Raw genomic sequence first — 20678 nt, forward strand, 5'->3', positions numbered from 1 at the left:
GTGGATTTAGTCGTGCAATCCTCTAAATGAGCTTCATTATACTGGACTAGCCAGGAGGGAAAACCCACCGTCAACCCCTCACCCCGCTGCTGCCGGTGGATTAGCAGGTCGCCACAATCCCCTCCTGCTCCCGGGCGTACACTGTTGCACTTTTTGATTCCCCCCCCCCTGCAAGCCTCAGTGCAGATAAGCCCTTGACAAGATGAATGCATCTGTATCAAAAGTCTGGAGCCGCTTTGCTCTTGTGTTGTTTGGCGAATCCCCTTTTCCAGGTCAAGCCAGATTGCCTTAATGTGTGTTTCAAGGCAAATTTAACTCAAGTGCCTTTGACCACGCAAAATGTTGCAAATGGTCCTCATGGTCTCACGCTCCGTCCTCAGGCACCCCCGTCAACCGCATCCCCATCATGGCCAAGCAGGTGCTGGACCTGTACATGCTCTACAAGCTGGTGACGGAGAAGGGCGGTCTGGTGGAGGTGATCAACAAGAAGATCTGGAGAGAGATCACAAAGGGACTCAACCTGCCGACCTCCATCACCAGCGCGGCCTTCACCCTGCGCACTCAGTGAGTGTGTGTGTGTGTGTGTGTGTGTGTGTGTGTGTGTGTGTGTGTGTGTGTGTGTGTGTGTGTGTGTGTGTGTGTGTGTGTGTGTGTGTGTGTGTGTGTGTGTGTGTGTGTGTGTGTGTGTGTGTGTGTGTGTGTGTGTGTGTGTGTGTGTGTCGTCATGGATACCTGCAATCAGCGCCAATCCCTTTTTGCTCACTCCTGTCTTTTTCCTCTCGGAGTCCAACAAATTTGATGACAATAGATTTTTCATTTAAACTTTGTTTATAAAGGATTTGATTTAGGAAGTATCATATCATTTATATACAGATAATAAATAATATAATAATAATAAAAAATATATACAAATATAATATATTATCATTAACTTTATATTTTCCTACTATTTATCTAATTTTATTTATTTATTTATTTATTATTAATGTTTAATTTTTATATTGACTGAAAACATAAATACAGATATAATAAATATGTTATCATAATTATATATTTTTATTTGTAATGTCATATTTTTTTCTGTATTAATTATTCATGTTTGATTTATATATTGACTATTATATAGTGATATGTAAATGTTACAACAATAAAAAGTATTATATTTAACATATGCACTTAAAATATGTAAATATTTTGTGAGTTCAGTTATGTTTTAGGAGTTCTTTTCCTCCAATTATGTAATATTTGCTATATGTTTTGTTTACTTTTTTATGTTCACTACTAATTTGTAAATAAATGATGAAATAAAAATATGCTGTTAGGCATATTTAACAATACATTCATTTACATTATTCATATTTAATATTTGTTTTAAATGAATGAGCATTTATGTAATTATATATTATATAATTATTTTATATAGCTATTATACAAATAAGTAATGTAACCGCCCGAATGCAGCCGAGATAGGCTCCAGCGACCCTGAAAGGTATAAGCGGTAGAAAATGGATGGATGGATATACAAATCTAATAATATATTAACTATTTATTTTTTAAAACATTGTATTTTTTATTTATATAATATTGTTAACTTTATATTTTCCTAGTTTTTTCAGCTCATTTAATTTTTTGTTTATGTATTATTAATGTTTAATTTATATATTGACTAAAAACATCAATATATAAATTGAAATATTATATATTTTTTTATATGTAATGTCATATTATTTATATTTAATTTATATATTGACTATTATTTGATATAGTTATTATACAAATAAGTAATGTAACCGCCCGAATGCAGCCAAGATAGGCTCTAGCAACCCCGAAAGGGATAAGCGGTAGAAAATGGATGGATGGATATACAAATCTAATATATTAACTATTTATTTTTTAAAACATTGTATTTTTTATTTATATAATATTGTTAACTTTATATTTTCCTAGTTTTTTTTAGCTCATTTAATTTTTTGTTTATGTATTATTAATGTTTAATTTATATATTGACTAAAAACATCAATACAAATATAATAAATATATTATATATATTTTTATATTTAATGTCATATTATTTATATTTACTTTATATATTGACTATTATATAGTGATATGTGAATGCTACAACAATAAAAAGTATTATATTTAACATATACACTTAAAATATGTAATTATTTTGTGAGTTCAGTTATGTTTTTTGAGGATTCTTTTTTACGTAGTATGTTTTGTTTACTTTATTGTAAATAAATGAGGAAATAAAAATATGATGTTAGGCGTATTTAACAATACATTAATTTACATTATATATAATATTTTTTTTAAATGAATGATCATTTATGTAATTATGTGTTATATAATTATTTTATACAGTTATTATACAAAAAGGTAATGTAGTAATATAAAATCTATACAAATCTACTAATAGATTAACTATATATATTTTTAAATTTAAATGTTTATTTATGTATTTGTTTAATTTATATATTGACTATTATATACAGTAGTTATGTATGAATGTTGGAAAAATAAAATATGTTTAGTCTATACACTTAAAATATTTAATTATTTTTGTGAGTTCAGTCAGTTATGAGGGTTTTCTCTCCAATGATGTAATATTTGCTATATTTTGTTTACTTTTGTATGTTAACTGTTATTTTATAAATAAATGATCAGTATAAAATATGTTTTTAAGCAGATTTAATAGTATATTTAATTACATTATTCATATTTATTTTATTTTTTATGAATGATCATTTATATATATATATGTATATATGTATATATGGATAATAAATAATATAATAATAAAATGTCAATACAAATATAATAAATATATTATCAATAACTGTATATTTTTGTTATTTGTGCGTCATTGTCATTTTTTTATGTATAACATACATGTTGATTATTGTATAGTGATATATAAATGGTACAACAATAAAATGTATTATATTTAATATATACACTTAAAATATCAAAATATTTTGAATTCAGCTATGTTTCATGAGGTTTTTTTTCTCCAATTACATATTTGCTTTTTTTTTTTTTTTTACTTTTGTATTTTAATTATTATTATTACGGTTGTGTTGTATTTATTTTGTGTTGTTATTCATTAAACATTTGTGTATTATTTATTTTATATATCCAGTTATAAGAAACTATAATAATAGAATAGCACAGCATATAAATTCAGTATTATTTTGGAGCTAAATACATTGTCAAATGATTATAATAATAACATTAATGATAATAATAATAATAATGGATGGGTTCCAAAATGAGGAGATTGATTGATTGATGACATCTTGGAGCATTTGAGGCTCCGTGTTTATCCACAAGACTATTTGTTTCTCCCACTGCTTTCCCCAACCAATCCGTGCGTCCATTACATCACACATAAGTCCCATTGATCGTTATTGATTTATTGACATGCTCTGGGTCAGAGTTCACCATGACTAAGGTGGGTTGTTTGATTGACAGCTGGAGAGGAAACAAACCTTGAGTGTATTGTCGCACCTTCTTGGTCGGCGTCCACTACAGCGAGGACGCCTTAATGAAGCCTCATGTATTTTTAATGGCGCGTGGCCGTGCTCCATCTAATGGACGCCGGCTCTTTGCGTCTTATCGATCCTCAAGCGCCGCCGCCGCCATTATGCCGTCAGCATAGATAACACTGCGTGTTGATTTTGCTGTAATGGCACGGAAAAAATCTGCAGCCGTGACGATGCATATTGCCCCACTCTGACGGCATGTTGTGCTCCTGCAGGTATATGAAGTATCTGTACCCCTACGAGTGCGAGAGGAAGGGCCTCAGCTCCCCGGGCGAGCTCCAGGCGGCCATTGACAGCAACCGGCGCGAGGGCCGGCGCCCCAGCTACAGCAGCAGCCTCTTCCGCTTCTCGCCCTCGCCCAGTACGGCGCCGCACATCCTCTCGCCTCCCAAGATGCACCTCTCCGCCCTGGCCGCCGGGACCTCGGGGGTCCTCAATGGCCTGCACGCCTCGCCGGGATCCTCCATGAAGAAAGGTAGCTATATAACATCCGTCTCACTTGCTTGAGTGAACGTGATTTATTGAACAATGGGTTTTTTTCTTGTGTTTGTAGTTGTAATATCTTGTCTTATGATAAATATGATGTGAAAAGAGGGCCCATGTCCACCCAAACCAGGGTCTCAAAGATTGAGCGTTCCTGTTCCATTCAGTATATTTATGGAGCAATGGTTCCCTCTGCTGCCCACTGCAAGAACTGCATGTTAATACATGCATAAATAATAATGATAATATATTCTAAAACAATATATTTTTACTTTTTTATAGTCATTTGTGTATGATGTAAGATGCTGCTATTAAATTACAATTATTTTTTATAGGTATTATCATATTATTGTTATGATCATTACTAATAAGTGTTTTGATAATAGCTGCATTTATTTTTCTATGAATTTTATATTTAAATGTTGTTAATAGTGTGTTATTAATTTTTATTTTTATTATAATAGAGAAATAACAATTACTTGAATACACTATTTCCTATTATTTATATAATAAATATTATAGTCTTTTAATGTATATTATAATACCATATATGCCATTTCTTTCTGTATGTAATAATAAATAATTGACATTATTATATACATTATATTTGTTTGTATATTAATGTAGTTTTTTATTATATCAAATGTGTATTATAATAAATGATTGCCATAATTCTAAATATTATACATGTATGTATAATTAATGAATATAATGTAATTGCTAAAGTATTATTGGCATTTATATATATATATATATATATATTATATATGAATGTAATTTATTTTATAATACCAAATATGTCATTATTTGTGTCTATTATAATAAATTATTGACATAATTATAAATATTATGAGGTGTCCAGGGTGTACCCCGCCTACCGCCCGAATGCAGCTGAGGTAGGCTCCAGCGACCCTGAAAGGGACAAGCGGTAGAAAATGGATGGATGATTGTATGTATAATATACAAATATTATGTCATTGCAAAATGATTTGCATCATGTATTATATATAGATGTGTTGTATATCAGTGTTTTTTACCCATAATGACAGGGCCCATTGTTGGGGCCTGAGCGGTACTTGGTTGCAATACACTTTTCCACCACTTGTGGCAGTATTGGCAATCTCAAACAAACCGTAGAAGTAGAGAGATAGATAGTACTTTATTGATTCCTTCAAGAGAGTTCCCTCAGGAAAAGAAAAATATAAAGTATGGAGCTAAAGTTAAGCGCAAAAATTACGACTAAGGTGGTGAAGCTGTATTTTCGTTTGCACTTAAATGTATTTAATTACTTTTGTATTTATTTAGCTGTAATTTGACCCCCTTAACGTGCTTCAAAACTCACCATATTTGACACACACAACAGGACTGGCGAAAATTGCCATCTAATAAAAAAACAACAACCCAAAACTCAAAATTGCGCTCTAGCGCCCCCTAGGAAAAAACACAGACAAAACTGCTTGTAACTTCCAGTAGGAATGTCGTAGAGACATGAAACCTCTATGTAGGTCTGACGTAGACCTAGATTTCATACATTGACATCCTTCAGCAAAAATCCACAGGAAGTTGGCAATTCCCCCTTCAAAACAAAAGTTTTGTAAAAACAGTCACTTTTGCCTCTTTGAGCTGTAATTTGACCCCCTTAACATGCTTCAAAACTCACCAAACTGGACACACACATCAGGACTGGCAAAAATTGCGATCTAATAAAAAAAAAAAACAACCCCAAAACTCAAAATTGCGCTCTAGCGCCCCCTAGGAAGAAAACACAGACACAACTGCTCCTAGGAGGAGAACTCAGACACAACTGCCTGTAACTTCCAGTAGGAATGTCTTAGAGACATTAAACAAAAACCTCTATGTAGGTCTCACTTAGACCTGCATTTCATATATTGACAACCCCCAGTAAAAATCAACAGGAAGTTTGCAATTCCCCCTTCAAAACAAAAATTTTGTAAAAACCGGTCACCTTTTTTCAAACATTATCTCCTCTGAGCGCGTTTGTCGTGTCGGCTTCAAACTAGCACAGGAGAGAGATTGAACCCTTCTGATTAAAAGTTGACCAAAGAGTTTTAATTACTGCTCCGGTTTGCATTTTATGTGCCGTCAAAGTCGGTCCTGTCCATCGCTGCTTGCAGCTTTAATTTTCTATGAGTCCCTTTTGATTAGTGTTTATTTTTGTAATCAGCCTGACTTAAGCCTTGACAATGATATTGTCGATTGAAATGTACTTTCGTGTCATTTGACCAGGTTGCAAACTGTAAGTAGGTTGGATACAATTATTCAATATGATTAAAAAAACAAGAGTAAGCCAGTGTTAATACTTGAGTGGGCCCCGGGGTCTCTTTATTGGAAAAGTTGGGCCACGGGGTCAAAAAGGTTAAGACCCCCTGCTGTGTATTATTGAGTAGATAGCAATGATTTATTTGACCAATAAATAAATGCAGGTACTTTTATTTTTATTAAACAATTTTACAGTGGGGCTTCACGGTGGCAGAGGGGTTAGTGCATCTGCCTCACAATACGAAGGTCCTGAGTAGTCTTGGGTTCAATCCCGGGCTCAGGATCTTTCTGTGTGGAGTTTGCATGTTCTCCCCGTGACTGCGTGGGTTCCCTCCGGGTACTCCGGCTTCCTCCCACCTTCAAAGACATGCACCTGGGGATAAGTTGATTGGCAACACTAAATTGGCCCTAGTGTGTGGATGTGAGTGTGAATGTTGTCTGTCTATCTGTGTTGGCCCTGCGATGAGGTGGCGACTTGTCCAGGGTGTACCCCGCCTTCCGCCCGATTGTAGCTGAGATAGGCTCCAGCGCCCCCCGCGACCCCAAAGGGAATAAGCGGTAGAAAATGGATGGGGATGGAATTTTACAGTGAAGATCACATTTCTTAATTAGTTTTCAATGGTCAGAAATGTGCTCCTTTTTTTTCCAGAATTTAAAAGACCAGATTGAGGTATTTGTGTCATCATGATGGTGATTATTGAGCGTTCTTGTTTCGGGTCCAATTTTAGCAGAAGGTGTTTTAGTGCCGGGTCCAGGTGTGGGCCTGGGGGCTGTAGAGAAGGCTAATTAATAACACTGTTCCCACGCTGCATCAACCCTGCTGACCCCCGTGATAACTGTCATTACCTGGCCGCTGACTCGGCAGGAATGTCCAAATTAGACAGCAACCCCCACCAAAGTTGAGACCAACATCTGCTGAAATGGATGAAGATTGTCTTTCCCTCGCAAAATCTTTCAATTCTCTCCTCCCTCCGCTCGCAGACGACCTGACCTCCTCCATCATGGCGGGCCGGCCCTCCATGGCATTGACTTTGGGCCAGCATCAGGTGGCGGGCCTGGCGCGCGCCGCCACGCTGGAGCAGCTGCGGGAGAAGCTGGAGACCGGCGTGGGCGTCATGGCGGGGGAGGGGCCGGAGAGGAAGATGGCGCGCCTGGCCGAGGAGCAGCAGCGCCTCATGCAGCAGGCCTTCCAGCACAACCTGCTGGCCATGGCCTCGCAAATGCCCATGAACCTGCGCCTGGGGGCCCCCGCCGTGGCACACAGAGGTCCGTACGCTTTCCCAGGTCCAAAGTCCCGACCGAGTCAACTTTTTTTTTCCCCCCTTCTTCCTGTCTGCAGATGAGAAGCAGCAGGACATGTCTCTGAGCATCTCCACCAACGGCAACGCCAGCATCACCGTCTCAGTGGAGGTCAACGGCACCATGTACTCAGGTAGGTCTGCCGCACTTACCCCTCTCACCACTAGGGGGAGCTGTGCACACCTGCCAACATTCAGCAGTAGCCACCACCCAGCATCAGCAAATAGGATATGTACAAATATGATGGTAAAAGTGATAGCAAAGAAGCAGTTAATGATTGAAATAATAATAATAATACAGAAATGACAATGAATATTATTACACTACAAATGGAGCAATACAAATACCAATAGAAATAGAGCTATTGATGATGAATAATAATAATTACTTCTATTATCAACAATACAATTGTATCAAATGCAACAATGCATATACGTAATGATAACTTGAGATACAAAAAAAGCAGATTAATTGAGGGAAAGAAAGAGAAGTGAACTGTATTAACCTTGTAGATTGTTATAGTAAGAATAGGTTTAAGCTTTGTCAGTGTGCCGTGTTTTACCCAGTTTCCCCTAGGGTAGCAACATTATTATATGTTTGATGAAACGTGATTATATGCATGAGTGTATGTGTATATGTACTTGTATATGTACATTATGTTTGTGTATTTGTTTGTATAGTGAATGTGTGTTTATGTATGTACTGTATTTGTGTATGTATGTACTGTATTTGTGTGTGTATGTATGTACTGTGTGTGTGTGTGTGTGTGTGTGTGTGTGTACTGTATTCGTGTATGTATGTACCATGTGTGTGTATGTACTGTATTTGTGTATGTATGTACTGTGTGTGTACATATATACTGTATTTGTGTGTGTATATACTGTATTTGTGTTTGTGTGTACCGGGTGTGTGTAGGTATGTGCTGTATTTGTGTATGTATGTACTGTATTTGTGTATGTACTGTTTTTGTGTATGTACTGTATTTGTGTATGTGTGTACCGGGTGTGTGTATGTTTGTATTGTATTTGTGTATGTACTGTATGCACTGTTTTTGTGTATGTACTGTATTCGTGTATGTATGTACTTTGTGTATGTATGTACTTTGTGTGTGTATGCATGTACTGTATTTGTGTACGCATGTACTGTATTTGTGAATGCATGTATTTGTGTGTATGTATGTACTATATTTGTGTACATATGTACTGTATTTGTGTATGCATGTATTTGTGTATGCATGTACTGTATTTGTATATGTACTGTATTTGTGTATGTATGTACTTTATTTTTGTATGTATGTACTGTATTTGTGTATGCATGTACTGTATTTGTGTATGTACTGTATTTCTTTATGCATGTACTGTATTTGTGTATGTATGTACTGTATTTGTGTATGCATGTACTGTATTTGTGTATGTACTGTATTTCTTTATGCATGTACTGTATTTGTGTATGTATGTACTGTATTTGTGTATGTATGTATTTTTGTATGTATGTACTGTATTTGTGTATGCATGTATTTGTGTGTGTGTGTGTGTGTGTGTGTGTGTGTGTGTGTGTGTGTGTGTGTGTATGTATGTACGTACTATATTTGTGTACGTGTGCATGTATTTGTGTATGCATGTACTGTATTTGTGCATGTATGTACTTTATTTGTGTATGTATGTATTTTTGTATGTATGTACTGTATTTGTGTATGCATGTATTTGTGTGTGTGTGTGTGTATTATATTTGCGTACATGTGTATGTATTTGTGTATGCATGTACTGTATTTATGTATGTATGTACTTTATTTGTGTATGTATGTATTTTTGTATGTATGTACTGTATTTGTGTATGCATGTATTTGTGTGTGTGTGTGTGTGTGTGTGTGTGTGTACTATATTTGTGTACATGTGTATGTATTTGTGTATGCATGTACTGTATTTGTGTATGTATGTACTGTATTTGTGTATGTAGGTACTTTATTTGTGTATGTACTGTATTTGTGTATGTATGTATTTTTATATGTATGTACTGTATTTGTGTATGCATGTATTTGTGTGTGTGTGTGTGTATGTACTATATTTGTGTACGTGTGTATGTATTTGTGTATGCATGTACTGTATTTGTGTATGTATGTATGTACTGTATTTGTGTATGTATGTACTTTATTTGTGTATGTATGTATTTTTGTATGTATGTACTGTATTTGTGTATGCATGTATTTGTGTGTGTGTGTGTGTGTGTGTGTGTACTATATTTGTGTATTTGTGTATGCATGTACTGTATTTGTGTATGTAGGTACTGTATTTGTGTATGCATGTACTGTATTTGTGTATGCAGGTACTGTATTTGTGCATTTATGTATTTTTGTATGTATGTACAGTATTTATGTATGCATGTATTTGTGTGTGTGTGTGAGAATGTGTGTGTGTTTGTGTATGTATGTACTATATTTGTGTATGTATGTATTTGTGTATGCATATACTGTATTTGTGTGTGTATGTATGTATGTGTGTATGTACTGTATGTGGGAGTGTATGTACTTACAGTATGTATGTGGGTAAGTACTAAGATTGTTGATGTCTATACCAAGGGGAGTAGTATCAGTATATGATCAATACCTGAGTCATCAATATTTTGGACTGATACTTCCCAAACTTTTTATATCACATTTCCATTTTGGAACCAAGCCGTATTGGTCCTGCAGATTTCAATGAGACTCCACAGTCTCCACCCAGGCTGCCCTCAGTCTCCTCCCGGATCTGACTCAAGACCCTTTTCAATGTGCCGTTTTCAAGCATGTCCCGACAGAGACGCCATTTTGTTGATGTTACAGGAACACTCTTCGCCCAGAAGGCCGGAGGGGTCCTGGGGGCCGCCGCCGCCGCCGCTTCGGCCCCCGCCGCCGGATCCGGCTTTGCCTTCTCGGCGCCCCCGACTCAGACCCTCAGCCCGGCGTCCACCTCCTCCTCCTCCTCCTGCTCCAAGGGCCCCGGTCTGGCAGAGCTGGCCCCCAACGGGTCGCCCTAATCGCGAGGGCCTGCTCCCTCTGTGCCCCTCCCCCACATCCCCACCCCCACCCACACACCCTCCCTCCTCCAGCGGGCGCATGAATATTCAGTACAGTGAGAAAGATTTCAAACTGTTGCACAACAATTACCTCATCAACCCTGTCGACTTCTTGGCTGTCCAACGGTGAGGAGACAAGTTCACTCACACACACGTGCTGGGAACGCACGACTATGCATTACACACACACACACACACACACACACACACACACACACGCTAAACACAATCAGCGCAGCCAAAACCCACTGACAGGCGTCGTCACAACTGAACTTGAAAATCTTTTTAGCATATTTTCTTTCGTTTGTTGCCATTTTGTTGTCTTTGATTTTGTGTTTCTAGAATGTTCTCTCGACATACCTCAAATCAAGAAACCTGCAGTGGCGTCGTTTTTACCTCAGGACTACAAAATATTTAACCTCGATCCTACAGCTTCTTTCTTCTTCCCTCGTCTGGAGAAGTTTCTCGCTGCAATCAGAGTCAGGTGTGGGCACAAGGTGAAATAGGAAAAAAACAAAAAAAACCTCACGGTTCTTGCTGCCACCCCTCCACGCGGACCAGCCTGGTCCCCGACTGAACCACAGCACCTCTCTGCACGAGTGCTCCTTCCAAACTTTTAAAGCGTTCGGGGATGTGCGGGCGTCCCTCTCAGGAAGCTTTAGCCCCGCCCCCCGTGGAAGAATGAACTTAAAAGAATACCTCATGTGCGAAACACTACATATACCTCACAGGGCGGGCAGGATGGAAGCCCCGCCCCCCTTTGCCCCCCTCTCGTCAACTGACAACAAAACGCACGCTTGTCTCTCTGTTGTACAAAAACACTTTTTTAACCCTTTGCGTTGCCTCGTTAAGACCTCCGACGCGCGCGTACAATCACCTGACTTCACCCGCAATGTTGCACAGCTAGATACCAAAAAGTAAACAAACGCGTGGAAAGCAGTGGGCGGTACATTTAGCACAAAAATATGCAAAATATGCTAATTGAGCGCCACAAAGCGGCTTAGGTGACAAAGAAAAAGGAGTTTAATATTTAATAATGTGTCTTACTTGGACAGTCGAATATATATTTTTTTGTTGTTGTTTTTTAAAGCATATTCTATGGAGGTTAATTTGTGTTTTTTTGCAAAAGCTTTTTGTGGACACTGAATTTATGTAACTGAATTTTATTTATTTTTTTACTTCAAATTATGCTGACAATTCCATTGAATACAAATTTGTGAGCAAACAGCGTGTTTAAAGATGCACTTTGGTAAAATACAGTGTTTTGAAATTCACTGTGTAAAAAAAGGTCAGAGAAATTCAGTGTAAAAAAAACAGTGCATAAAAATTCAGGGTAATAAAAATTTTGCGTAAAAAATTGAGTGTAATAAAAATTCAGTGTAAAAAAAAAATCAGTGCATAAAAATATAGTGTAGGTAAAATTCTGTGTGAAAAATTCAGTGCAGAAATATTCAGTGTAATAAAAAATTCAGTGCAGAAAAAATCTGTGTAATAAAAATTCTGTGTAAAAAGAAAATCAGTGCAGAAAAAATGTCTAATTCAGTGCAGAAATATTCGGAGTAATGAAAAAATTAAGTGCAGAAATATTCAGTATAAAAAAAATTCAGTGCAGAAAAAATCAGTGTAATAAAAACTGCAATTAAAAAAAAAAATCAGTGCAGAAAATGTTTGTGTAATTCAAATTCAGTGCGTAACTATTCAGTGTAAAAAAAAAATCATTGCAGAAATATTCAGTGCAAACAAAAATCAGTGCCGAAATATTCAGTGTAATAAAAAATTCAGTGCAGAAAAAAATCAGTGTAATAAAATTTCAATGCAGAAACAAATTATTGCAAAAATATTCAGTGCAGAAAAATTCAGTGTAAAAAAAAAAAAAATAGTGCAGAAACATTTTGTGTAATTCAAATTCAGTGCATAAATATTCCGTGTAAAAAAATCAGTGCAGAAATATTTAGTGTAATAAAAAATCAGTGCAGAAAAATTCATTGCAAATAAAAATTCGGTGCAGAAAAAATCAGTGTAAAAAAAATAGTGTACAAAAATTAATCAGTGTAAGAAAAAAATCAGTGTAGAAATATTCAGTGTAAAACAATTACCGGTAAGTGCAAAAAAATTCTGTGTAATAAAAATTCAGTGGGGGAAAAAAAAATCACTGCAAAAGAATTTGTTGCTTCAAAACTTAAGACCCACTTCCGGTAAATGAAGACAGAAGCACCTCATTGGCTGCGTCTGAGAGAGGATTGATTGCTTGAGTCTTAATTTATCAGAAGTGGGTCTTTTTTTTAATGTTTTATTTTTTTATTAATCAGTCCAACAAAATAATGCACAATACTAATACAGTTCCAATTGTATTATATTTCTGCACTGAATTTTTATACAGTGATATTTTTTTTTACTATTTTTTTTATTTTACACAATTTTTAAAACACTGTTTGACAAACTGAATGTTTAAACACACATTTTGCTCACACTTTTTTATGCAATGAAATTGTCAGCAAGTTTTGATTCAGTTCACAAAATTTAAACTCCAAAAATTCAGTTCTATAAATTCTGTCAGAACCAAAGCTTTCATAATAAAGACACAATTTGACCTCCATGATATTTGACCTCATTTTGGCCTAAATTAATCATTTTTAATCATAAACATGTCTAAATGAACTGAAAATATCTATACTACCAATCAGAGCATGCTGTTTAGTATCGTGGTCACTGATTGGCTCAGCCTTAGCCAGCATTACTCTACCTCAGAAAAGTAGTTTTAACTATTCATTAAAAACAAGGCAGAGGTTTTATTTAGCAAGTATATTTCATATTTTTAGCCGTAGTAATATCACACACAGTTTGAACAGTAACACTGTGTTTCAATATTTAATTCGCAGATTGAGCACGCATACCACAGTTTGAGCATCACTGCTATGTTCCATTAAACGAGTGTAAAGGTGACTTTTGTTACTATTTTATGTCTGTAAGGCTCTCATTATGTTAAACAATTTAAAAAGTAAAAAAAAAAAAAAAAAAAAACGTTTTAATGCTTTATTTTGAAAATATTCCTTTTATAATTCCTATTTTGCGGGAATTCACCAATTAACAAGGCATTTATTTTTACAATGTGCAGAAAATGGCCGCCGCTGCTTTCGAACGCCAGGACGATGTGACTTGACCAGTTTAATGTACGTTTTGAATGCCCCTTTCACACAGAAAAGCCCTGCCTTTTCCCCCCATGTATGACTGTTCTGTGTAGGCGATGAAGGCGACCCGGCAATATTCTGCCTTAAGACTAGGTAGCATCAGAGTTGTGTGAAAGGATTAGGAATTTAAGTTTAAACACTTTTTTTCTTTCTTTCAGCCCTGTTGTGTGGCCCACGTTATGTTGCATCGCTGTGTGAAAGCGCACTGAAAAAATCTGTCCGTTCCAGTTTACTGTGACGTCTGTTTTTCCTGTATGAACAGCACCGATTCATGGAGGACAAATTGGTCTTGACAGTTTCCCGCCTTCTGAGGTAACCTGTGGCTCTTTTCACGCAGAGATCCACACAGAAGATTCGGCATGTGTCCGCCCGTAGCTTTTTACACAGAATTCCGGCGTTTTCTTCCCCTGTTAACAGTCTTTGTGTGAAAAGGGCCTCGCTACAGCTCTGAAGGCGGGAAGTTGTCACCGTCGACCCGGTTTGGCAGTAGTCTCTTTCACACAGAGATGACACATCAGAGACGGTGGACCCAGGACATGTGCCTTTCACACAGCGACACGGCATGCCGTCATCACATGATTGTGACGCCACGCATCAAATAGGTGGGGGTAAACAATTTGGTGTGTCAGGTGTTGTCCCGGCTCTGTTACGGCTTCTACCTTTTATGGTCTTCTGTGTGAAAGGAGCAATGGACTTTCTTCCCGATTCGACCTGGGGTCACTACGCGGTCCAAGGAATCGAGGACGATCCTTCTTTCCTTTTAGGAAGTCACGCGACCGCAGTTACTTCTTGGTGTGTGAATGGCACCGACGCTGGTGTCCAGCAGAGGGCAGCGTTGTCACACAGGCAATTTAATTAAGAGGCGAGAAGCCGCCTTCAAATCTCTTCTCTCTCCAAGATTAATCCTTTGGAGAGACCTCTCACTCTTTACTTTATTTTTAAAGGCAGCAAGGGGGCGCCTTTCATACATTTTTTTTTTTTTTTTTTTTGGTATTTATTTTTTTTGTCTTGATTTAATTCCTCTTCTTTAGCGGCGGACATTTTTATTATGCTTTCATACAGTAACAAGGTGGATCGTTACTAAAGCGCTGGTGCACGTCCAGTTTGGCGACTAGGAACCAATCAATCAAGCGCCCAGTTTGGTGACAATCTTTGCAAAAGAAGAAAAACAATCTTAGCGAGCTACTTTGTTAGCGTGACATTTTTACCATTTTGCTGACCTGCTGCATAAAAGTATACATGGTGTGTGTGTGTGTGTGTGTGTGTGTGTGTGTGTGTGTGTGTGTGTGTGTGTGTGTGTGTGTGTGTGTGTGTGTGTGGCCATTAGACCCTTGTCACATGATGTCGGAACACTTCCGGGAGTTAGCTTTTTTTTAACACTTACTCGAAAACCCGGCAATTTTCCACCATCTGAGGTTTTATCGGAACTGCGACATAAGCAGGGGCGCTAATCAATTGTTGCTGCCGGTCAAGTGGATTGTTCTGGGTGTAAATACAAACCGTCATATTCCACTTCACTTGGTTCTGTGTAAAAGGCACAAGCCGGTAAAATCACGGCTAAAATGCGCCATTTTTTGCGGGATCTGAAGTAGGATTGTTGAGTCTTTTTTTTGTTAATTGACACAACGGTGTGCGCTTTCACACAGCAGCGCGTTACCTGGCAATCAATGGGTTAGATGCGTGGCAATTTCCGCGACAGGTCATTTCTCACACGCTGGAAAATAGCCAGGTCAACTTTACATGTCTGTTTCCACAGAACAACATGGTGGGAAAACGCTGGTTTTAAATCCTGTGTGAAAACCTCCCAGGCGCTTCTTTGTTTGGTAGCATTGGCAGCCAATTTTTTAAACAACATTTTTTTTCTTTGTTAAGACAAACAGGAAAGTAGCGGGAAAAATGCCGGATATAAATGCTGTGTGAAAACATCCCTGGTGCTTCTTTTGTTTGCTATGCTAGCCATCGTTGCTAATTAACTAAGATAAACATGACGACAAATTTGTGGGACATTTGAAAGAAAAACACAATTTTCCCCTGAGTGCTGTGTGAAAGGCACAAGCAGATAAAATGTGTCTGTTTTTTTTTCCGGCTACATGCAGCAGTTTTGTGAAAAGTTTTGTTTTTATCAACTGCCATATAACTTTTGTCATCTGTTAACACAGAAACAGCAAAGTAGCGGGAAAAATGCCGGATTTAAATGCTGCGTGAAAACATCCCTGGCGCTTCTTTTGTTTGGTATGCTAACCATCGTTGCTAATGAACTAAGATAAACGTGAGCTTGTGACGACAAATTTGTGGGACATCTGAAAGAAAAACAAATGTTTTGCCTGAGTGCTGTGTGAAAGGCACAAGCAGATGAAATGAGTCTACAATTTTGTGAAATCTCTGTTCGAAAAGTTTAGTTTTTTGTCAACTGCCGTTCAACTTTAGTCGTCCGTTAACACAAACAGGAAAGTAGCGGGGAAAATGCTGGATTTAAATGCTGTGTGAAAACATCCCTGACGCTTCTTTTGTTTGCTATGCTAGCCATCATTGCTAATTAACTAAAGTAAATATTAGCTAGTGACGACAAATTTGTGAGACAGTTGTAAGCTAAACAACAATTTTCCTGAGTGCTGTGTGAAAGGCACAAGCCGATAAAATGCTTTTGTCTACTGTTCCGGCTACAATGCGGCAATTTTGTCGAATCTCTGCGTGAAAGCTTTTGTTTTTATCAACTGCCAATTTGTGCGACATTTGAAAGAAAAACTAAATTTTTCCCTGAGTGCTGTGTGAAAGGCACAAGCAGATAACATGTCTGTCTTGTTTTCCGGCTACATGCGACAACTTTGTGAAATCTCTGTGTGAAAGGTTTAGGTTTTTTTTGTCAACTGCCATTCAACTTCAGTCAGGAAGGTAGCGGGGAAAATGCCGGATTTAAATGCTGTATGAAAACATCCCTGGCACTTCTTTTGGTTGCTTTGCTAGCCATCGTTGCTAATTAGCTAAAATAAATATTAGCTAGTGATGACAAATTTGTGGGACAGATGTAAGCTAAACAACAATTTTCCTGAGTGCTGTGTGAAAGGCACAAGCAGATAAAATGCTTTTGTCTACTGTTCCGGCTACAATGCGGCAATTTTGTCGAATCTCTGCGTGAAAGCTTTTGTTTTTATCAACTGCCAATTTGTGGGACATTTGAAAGAAAAACTAAATGTTTCCCTGAGTGTTGTGTGAAAAGCACAAGCAGATAAAATGTCTGTTTTGTTTTCCGGCAACATGCGACAATTTTGTGAAATCTCTGTGTGAAAAGTTTAGGGGTTTTTTGTCAACTGCCATTCAACTTCAGTCAGGAAGGTAGCGGGGAAAATGCCGGATTGAAATGCTGTGTGAAAACATCCCTGGCACTTCTTTTGTTTGCTATGCTAGCCATCGTTGCTAATTAACTAAAATAAATATTAGCTAGTGATGACAAATTTGTGGGACAGATGTAAGCTAAACAACAATTTTCCTGAGTGCTGTGTGAAAGGCACAAGCCGATAAAATGCTTTTGTCTACTGTTCCAGCTACAATGCGGCAATTTTGTCGAATCTCTGCGTGAAAGCTTTTGTTTTTATCAATTGCCAATTTGTGGGACATTTGAAAGAAAAACTAAATTTTTCCCTGAGTGCTGTGTGAAAGGCACAAGCAGATAAAATGTCTGTCTTGTTTTCCCGGCCACATGCGACAATTTTGTGAAATCTCTGTGTGAAAAGTTTAGGTTTTCTTTGTCAACTGCCATTCAACTTCAGTCAGGAAGGTAGCGGGGAAAATGCCGGATTGAAATGCTGTGTGAAAACATCCCTGGCACTTCTTTTGGTTGCTTTGCTAGCCATCGTTGCTAATTAGCTAAAATAAATATTAGCTAGTGATGACAAATTCATGGGACAGATGTAAGCTAAACAACAATTTTCCTGAGTGCTGTGTGAAAGGCACAAGCCGATAAAATGCTTTTGTCTACTGTTCCGGCTACAATGTGGCAATTTTGTCGAATCTCTGCAAGAAAGGTTTTGTTTTTATCAACTGCCAATTTGTGGGACATTTGAAAGAAAAACTAAATTTTTCCCTGAGTGCTTTGTGAAAGGCACAAGCAGATAAAATGTCTGTCTTGTTTTCCGGCTACATGCGACAATTTTGTGAAATCTCTGTGTGAAAAGTTTAGGTTTTTTTTGTCAACTGCCATTCAACTTTAGTCAGGAAGGTAGCGGGGAAAATGCCGGATTTGAAATGCTGTGTGAAAACCACCCAGGTGTCAGTTAGTGCTCTTGGTTAATTAGCCGACGTCAAAGTTAACGAGCGTGCTAGCGTCCTCCTCCCCCTCGAAGTGCTGCGACGTCCTGGTGAAAAGGGTCCGCTGGCTTAAGCCCCTCCCCCTTGTCTTTACGCCACAATACCTCAAAAGTGCGGCTTGCGCGGATGCTAAAGCTAGTTAGCATCAAAACAAGGCCGCCGGGCTGAATGCTACTTAAGACTGACTTTTGCTGTTTTGGGATTCCTCTTTTTTTTTTTTCTTCTTTCTCTTTCTTGTCACCAGTAACTGCAGCCGAGAAGCTGTGAATTTTTTTTTTTTTTTTGGCTCGGATGATTTATTGTTTTTTGAGTTATTTCAGCTTTAAGATTGTTTAAGAACTAACCTGATCTTTGTAAAAAAAAAAAAAAAAAAAAAAAGGTAAAAAAAAAAAAAAACAAGAAGCAGGCGCATTATGCAAATTATGCAAATGGTTATCAGATACCTCATTTATGCATTTTCTTTTACGTGTACAATGCTCCGTATATTCTTTCAGCTGTGCATATTTTTGTACTGTTCTTATTATGACGGACATGCGCAGAATTATGACGCCACTTCTTCCATATTAGTTTGACCCCGCCCCCTTTTGACGGAAGGAGGACGAGAGGCGGAAGTAGGACAACAAGTGGTGAGTGCTCGTCAACAAGGCAGAAGTGGTTTGTGCTGATTGTATTTAAGAGGAGCACTTTCCAAGTGTTTTGTCCCCACACATTCACTTTTGTTCATATTAGTAATATAAAAGATGGTTCTCAGGGCTTTAAACTTGTATGTCATGATAAAGTTTTACTTTATATCTTAACTCTCGTCTCACTTCTTTTTTTCGCTCCCAGTTTAGATGCGACTTCCCTTTTTTTTGATGAGTCAGCAAAGCCGCACGTGACTCGGTGGTCACGCGACTTGGCGGTCATGACGTTGGCCACGTGGCTTTGCTGTGACGACAACACATGACGCTCACACGTGCTTCTGGAATGTTGCCATCGTAGTTTTTTTGTTTTGTTTTTTGCAGCACAAGACTGCTATTGATTTTTGGCCCACTAGGTCGCCGTCCTTAAAACTTTTTTTTTTTTAATGAAAAAAAGAACCAAGTCTATTTTTTTAACCCCTGCAAGCAATGACCTTCTCAAACCCTATTGATTTTGAAAATATGTATCAATCAAGAACCCAATTGGTTTTGAACATCCTACATAAGAACATGATTGATTTTGAACGCGACACAAACAAGAACCTTATCTGTGTTGGGGGGGAAAAAACAGTCAAGAACCCTGTTCTTTTTCAAATATGATACTGATTTTGACAGTATGGAAATCAAGAACCCAGTTGATTTTTTTAATTTACGACACAAGCAAGAACTTTATTGATTTTGAACACCTCACGATCAAGAACCCAGTTGATTTTTTTCAAATATGACACTTGCAAGAACCTTATTGATTTTGAAAAAAAAGGCAATCAAGAACCCAATTGATTGTTTTAACCTGCCAAAACAAGCAATAACCTTATTGATTTAGACAGTATGGAAATCAAGAACCCAGTTGATTTTTAAATGAATGACACTAGCAAGGACCTTATTGCTTTTGAGCATCTTACGATCAAGAATCCAGTTGGTTTTTTTTTCAAATATGACACTATCAAAAACCCTATTGATTTAAAAATAAATAAATAATGGCAATCAAGAACCCAGTTGATTTTTTTCAACCTGCCAAAACAAGCAATAACCTTATTGATTTTGACAGAATGGAAATTAAGAACCCAGTTGATTTTTAATATACGACATTAGCAAGAACTTTATTGGTTTTGAACACCTCACAATCAAGAAACCAGTTGATTTTTTTCAACCTGCCAAAACAAGCAATAACCTTATTGATTTTGACAGAATGGAAATTAAGAACCCAGTTGATTTTTTAATATACGACATTAGCAAGAACTTTATTGGTTTTGAACACCTCACAATCAAGAAACCAGTTTATTTTTTTCAAATATGACACTAGCAAGAACCTTATTGATTTAGAAAAAAATGGCAATAAAGAACCCAATTGATTGTTTCAACCTGCCAAAACAAGCAATAACCTTATTGATTTTGACAGTATGGAAATCAAGAACTCAGTTGATTTTTTTAATATACGACACTAGCAAGAACTTTATTGGTTTTGAACACCTCACGATCAAGAAACCAGTTGATTTTTTTCAAATATGACACTAGCAAGAACCTTATTGATCTTGAAAAAAATGGCAATAAAGAACCCAATTGATTGTTTTAACCTGCCAAAACAAGCAATAACATTATTGATTTTGCCAGTATGGAAATCAAGAACCCAGTTGATTTTTGAATGAATGACACTAGCAAGGACCTTATTGCTTTTGAGCATCTTACGATCAAGAACCCAGTTGATTTTTTTTCAAATACGACACTAGCAAAAACCCTATTGATTTAAAAAAAAAAAAATGGCAATCAATGATTTAAAAAAATGGCAATCAAGAACCTAGTTGATTTTTTTCAACCTGCCAAAACAAGCAATAACCTTATTGATT

At 37.1% G+C, this 20678-nt stretch overlaps 1 protein-coding gene across 1 annotated transcript in view; it reads left to right on the forward strand.

Annotated features, from left to right (window-relative positions):
* LOC133608524 (AT-rich interactive domain-containing protein 3B-like) overlaps positions 1–18955 on the forward strand; it is a 221882-nt gene extending 202927 nt beyond the window's left edge. The window contains exons 5-9 of the mRNA XM_061963808.2: positions 381–564; positions 3764–4023; positions 7293–7577; positions 7651–7743; positions 10429–18955. Of these exons, the coding sequence (XP_061819792.1) occupies positions 381–564; positions 3764–4023; positions 7293–7577; positions 7651–7743; positions 10429–10622 (1016 nt within the window). The 3' untranslated portion in view covers positions 10623–18955. The remainder of the gene's footprint in view (positions 1–380; positions 565–3763; positions 4024–7292; positions 7578–7650; positions 7744–10428) is intronic.
* Positions 18956–20678: the final 1723 nt, after the last annotated feature.

This window comes from Nerophis lumbriciformis, linkage group LG06 (assembly GCF_033978685.3).
Source record: "Nerophis lumbriciformis linkage group LG06, RoL_Nlum_v2.1, whole genome shotgun sequence".
Lineage (NCBI taxonomy): Eukaryota > Metazoa > Chordata > Actinopteri > Syngnathiformes > Syngnathidae > Nerophis > Nerophis lumbriciformis.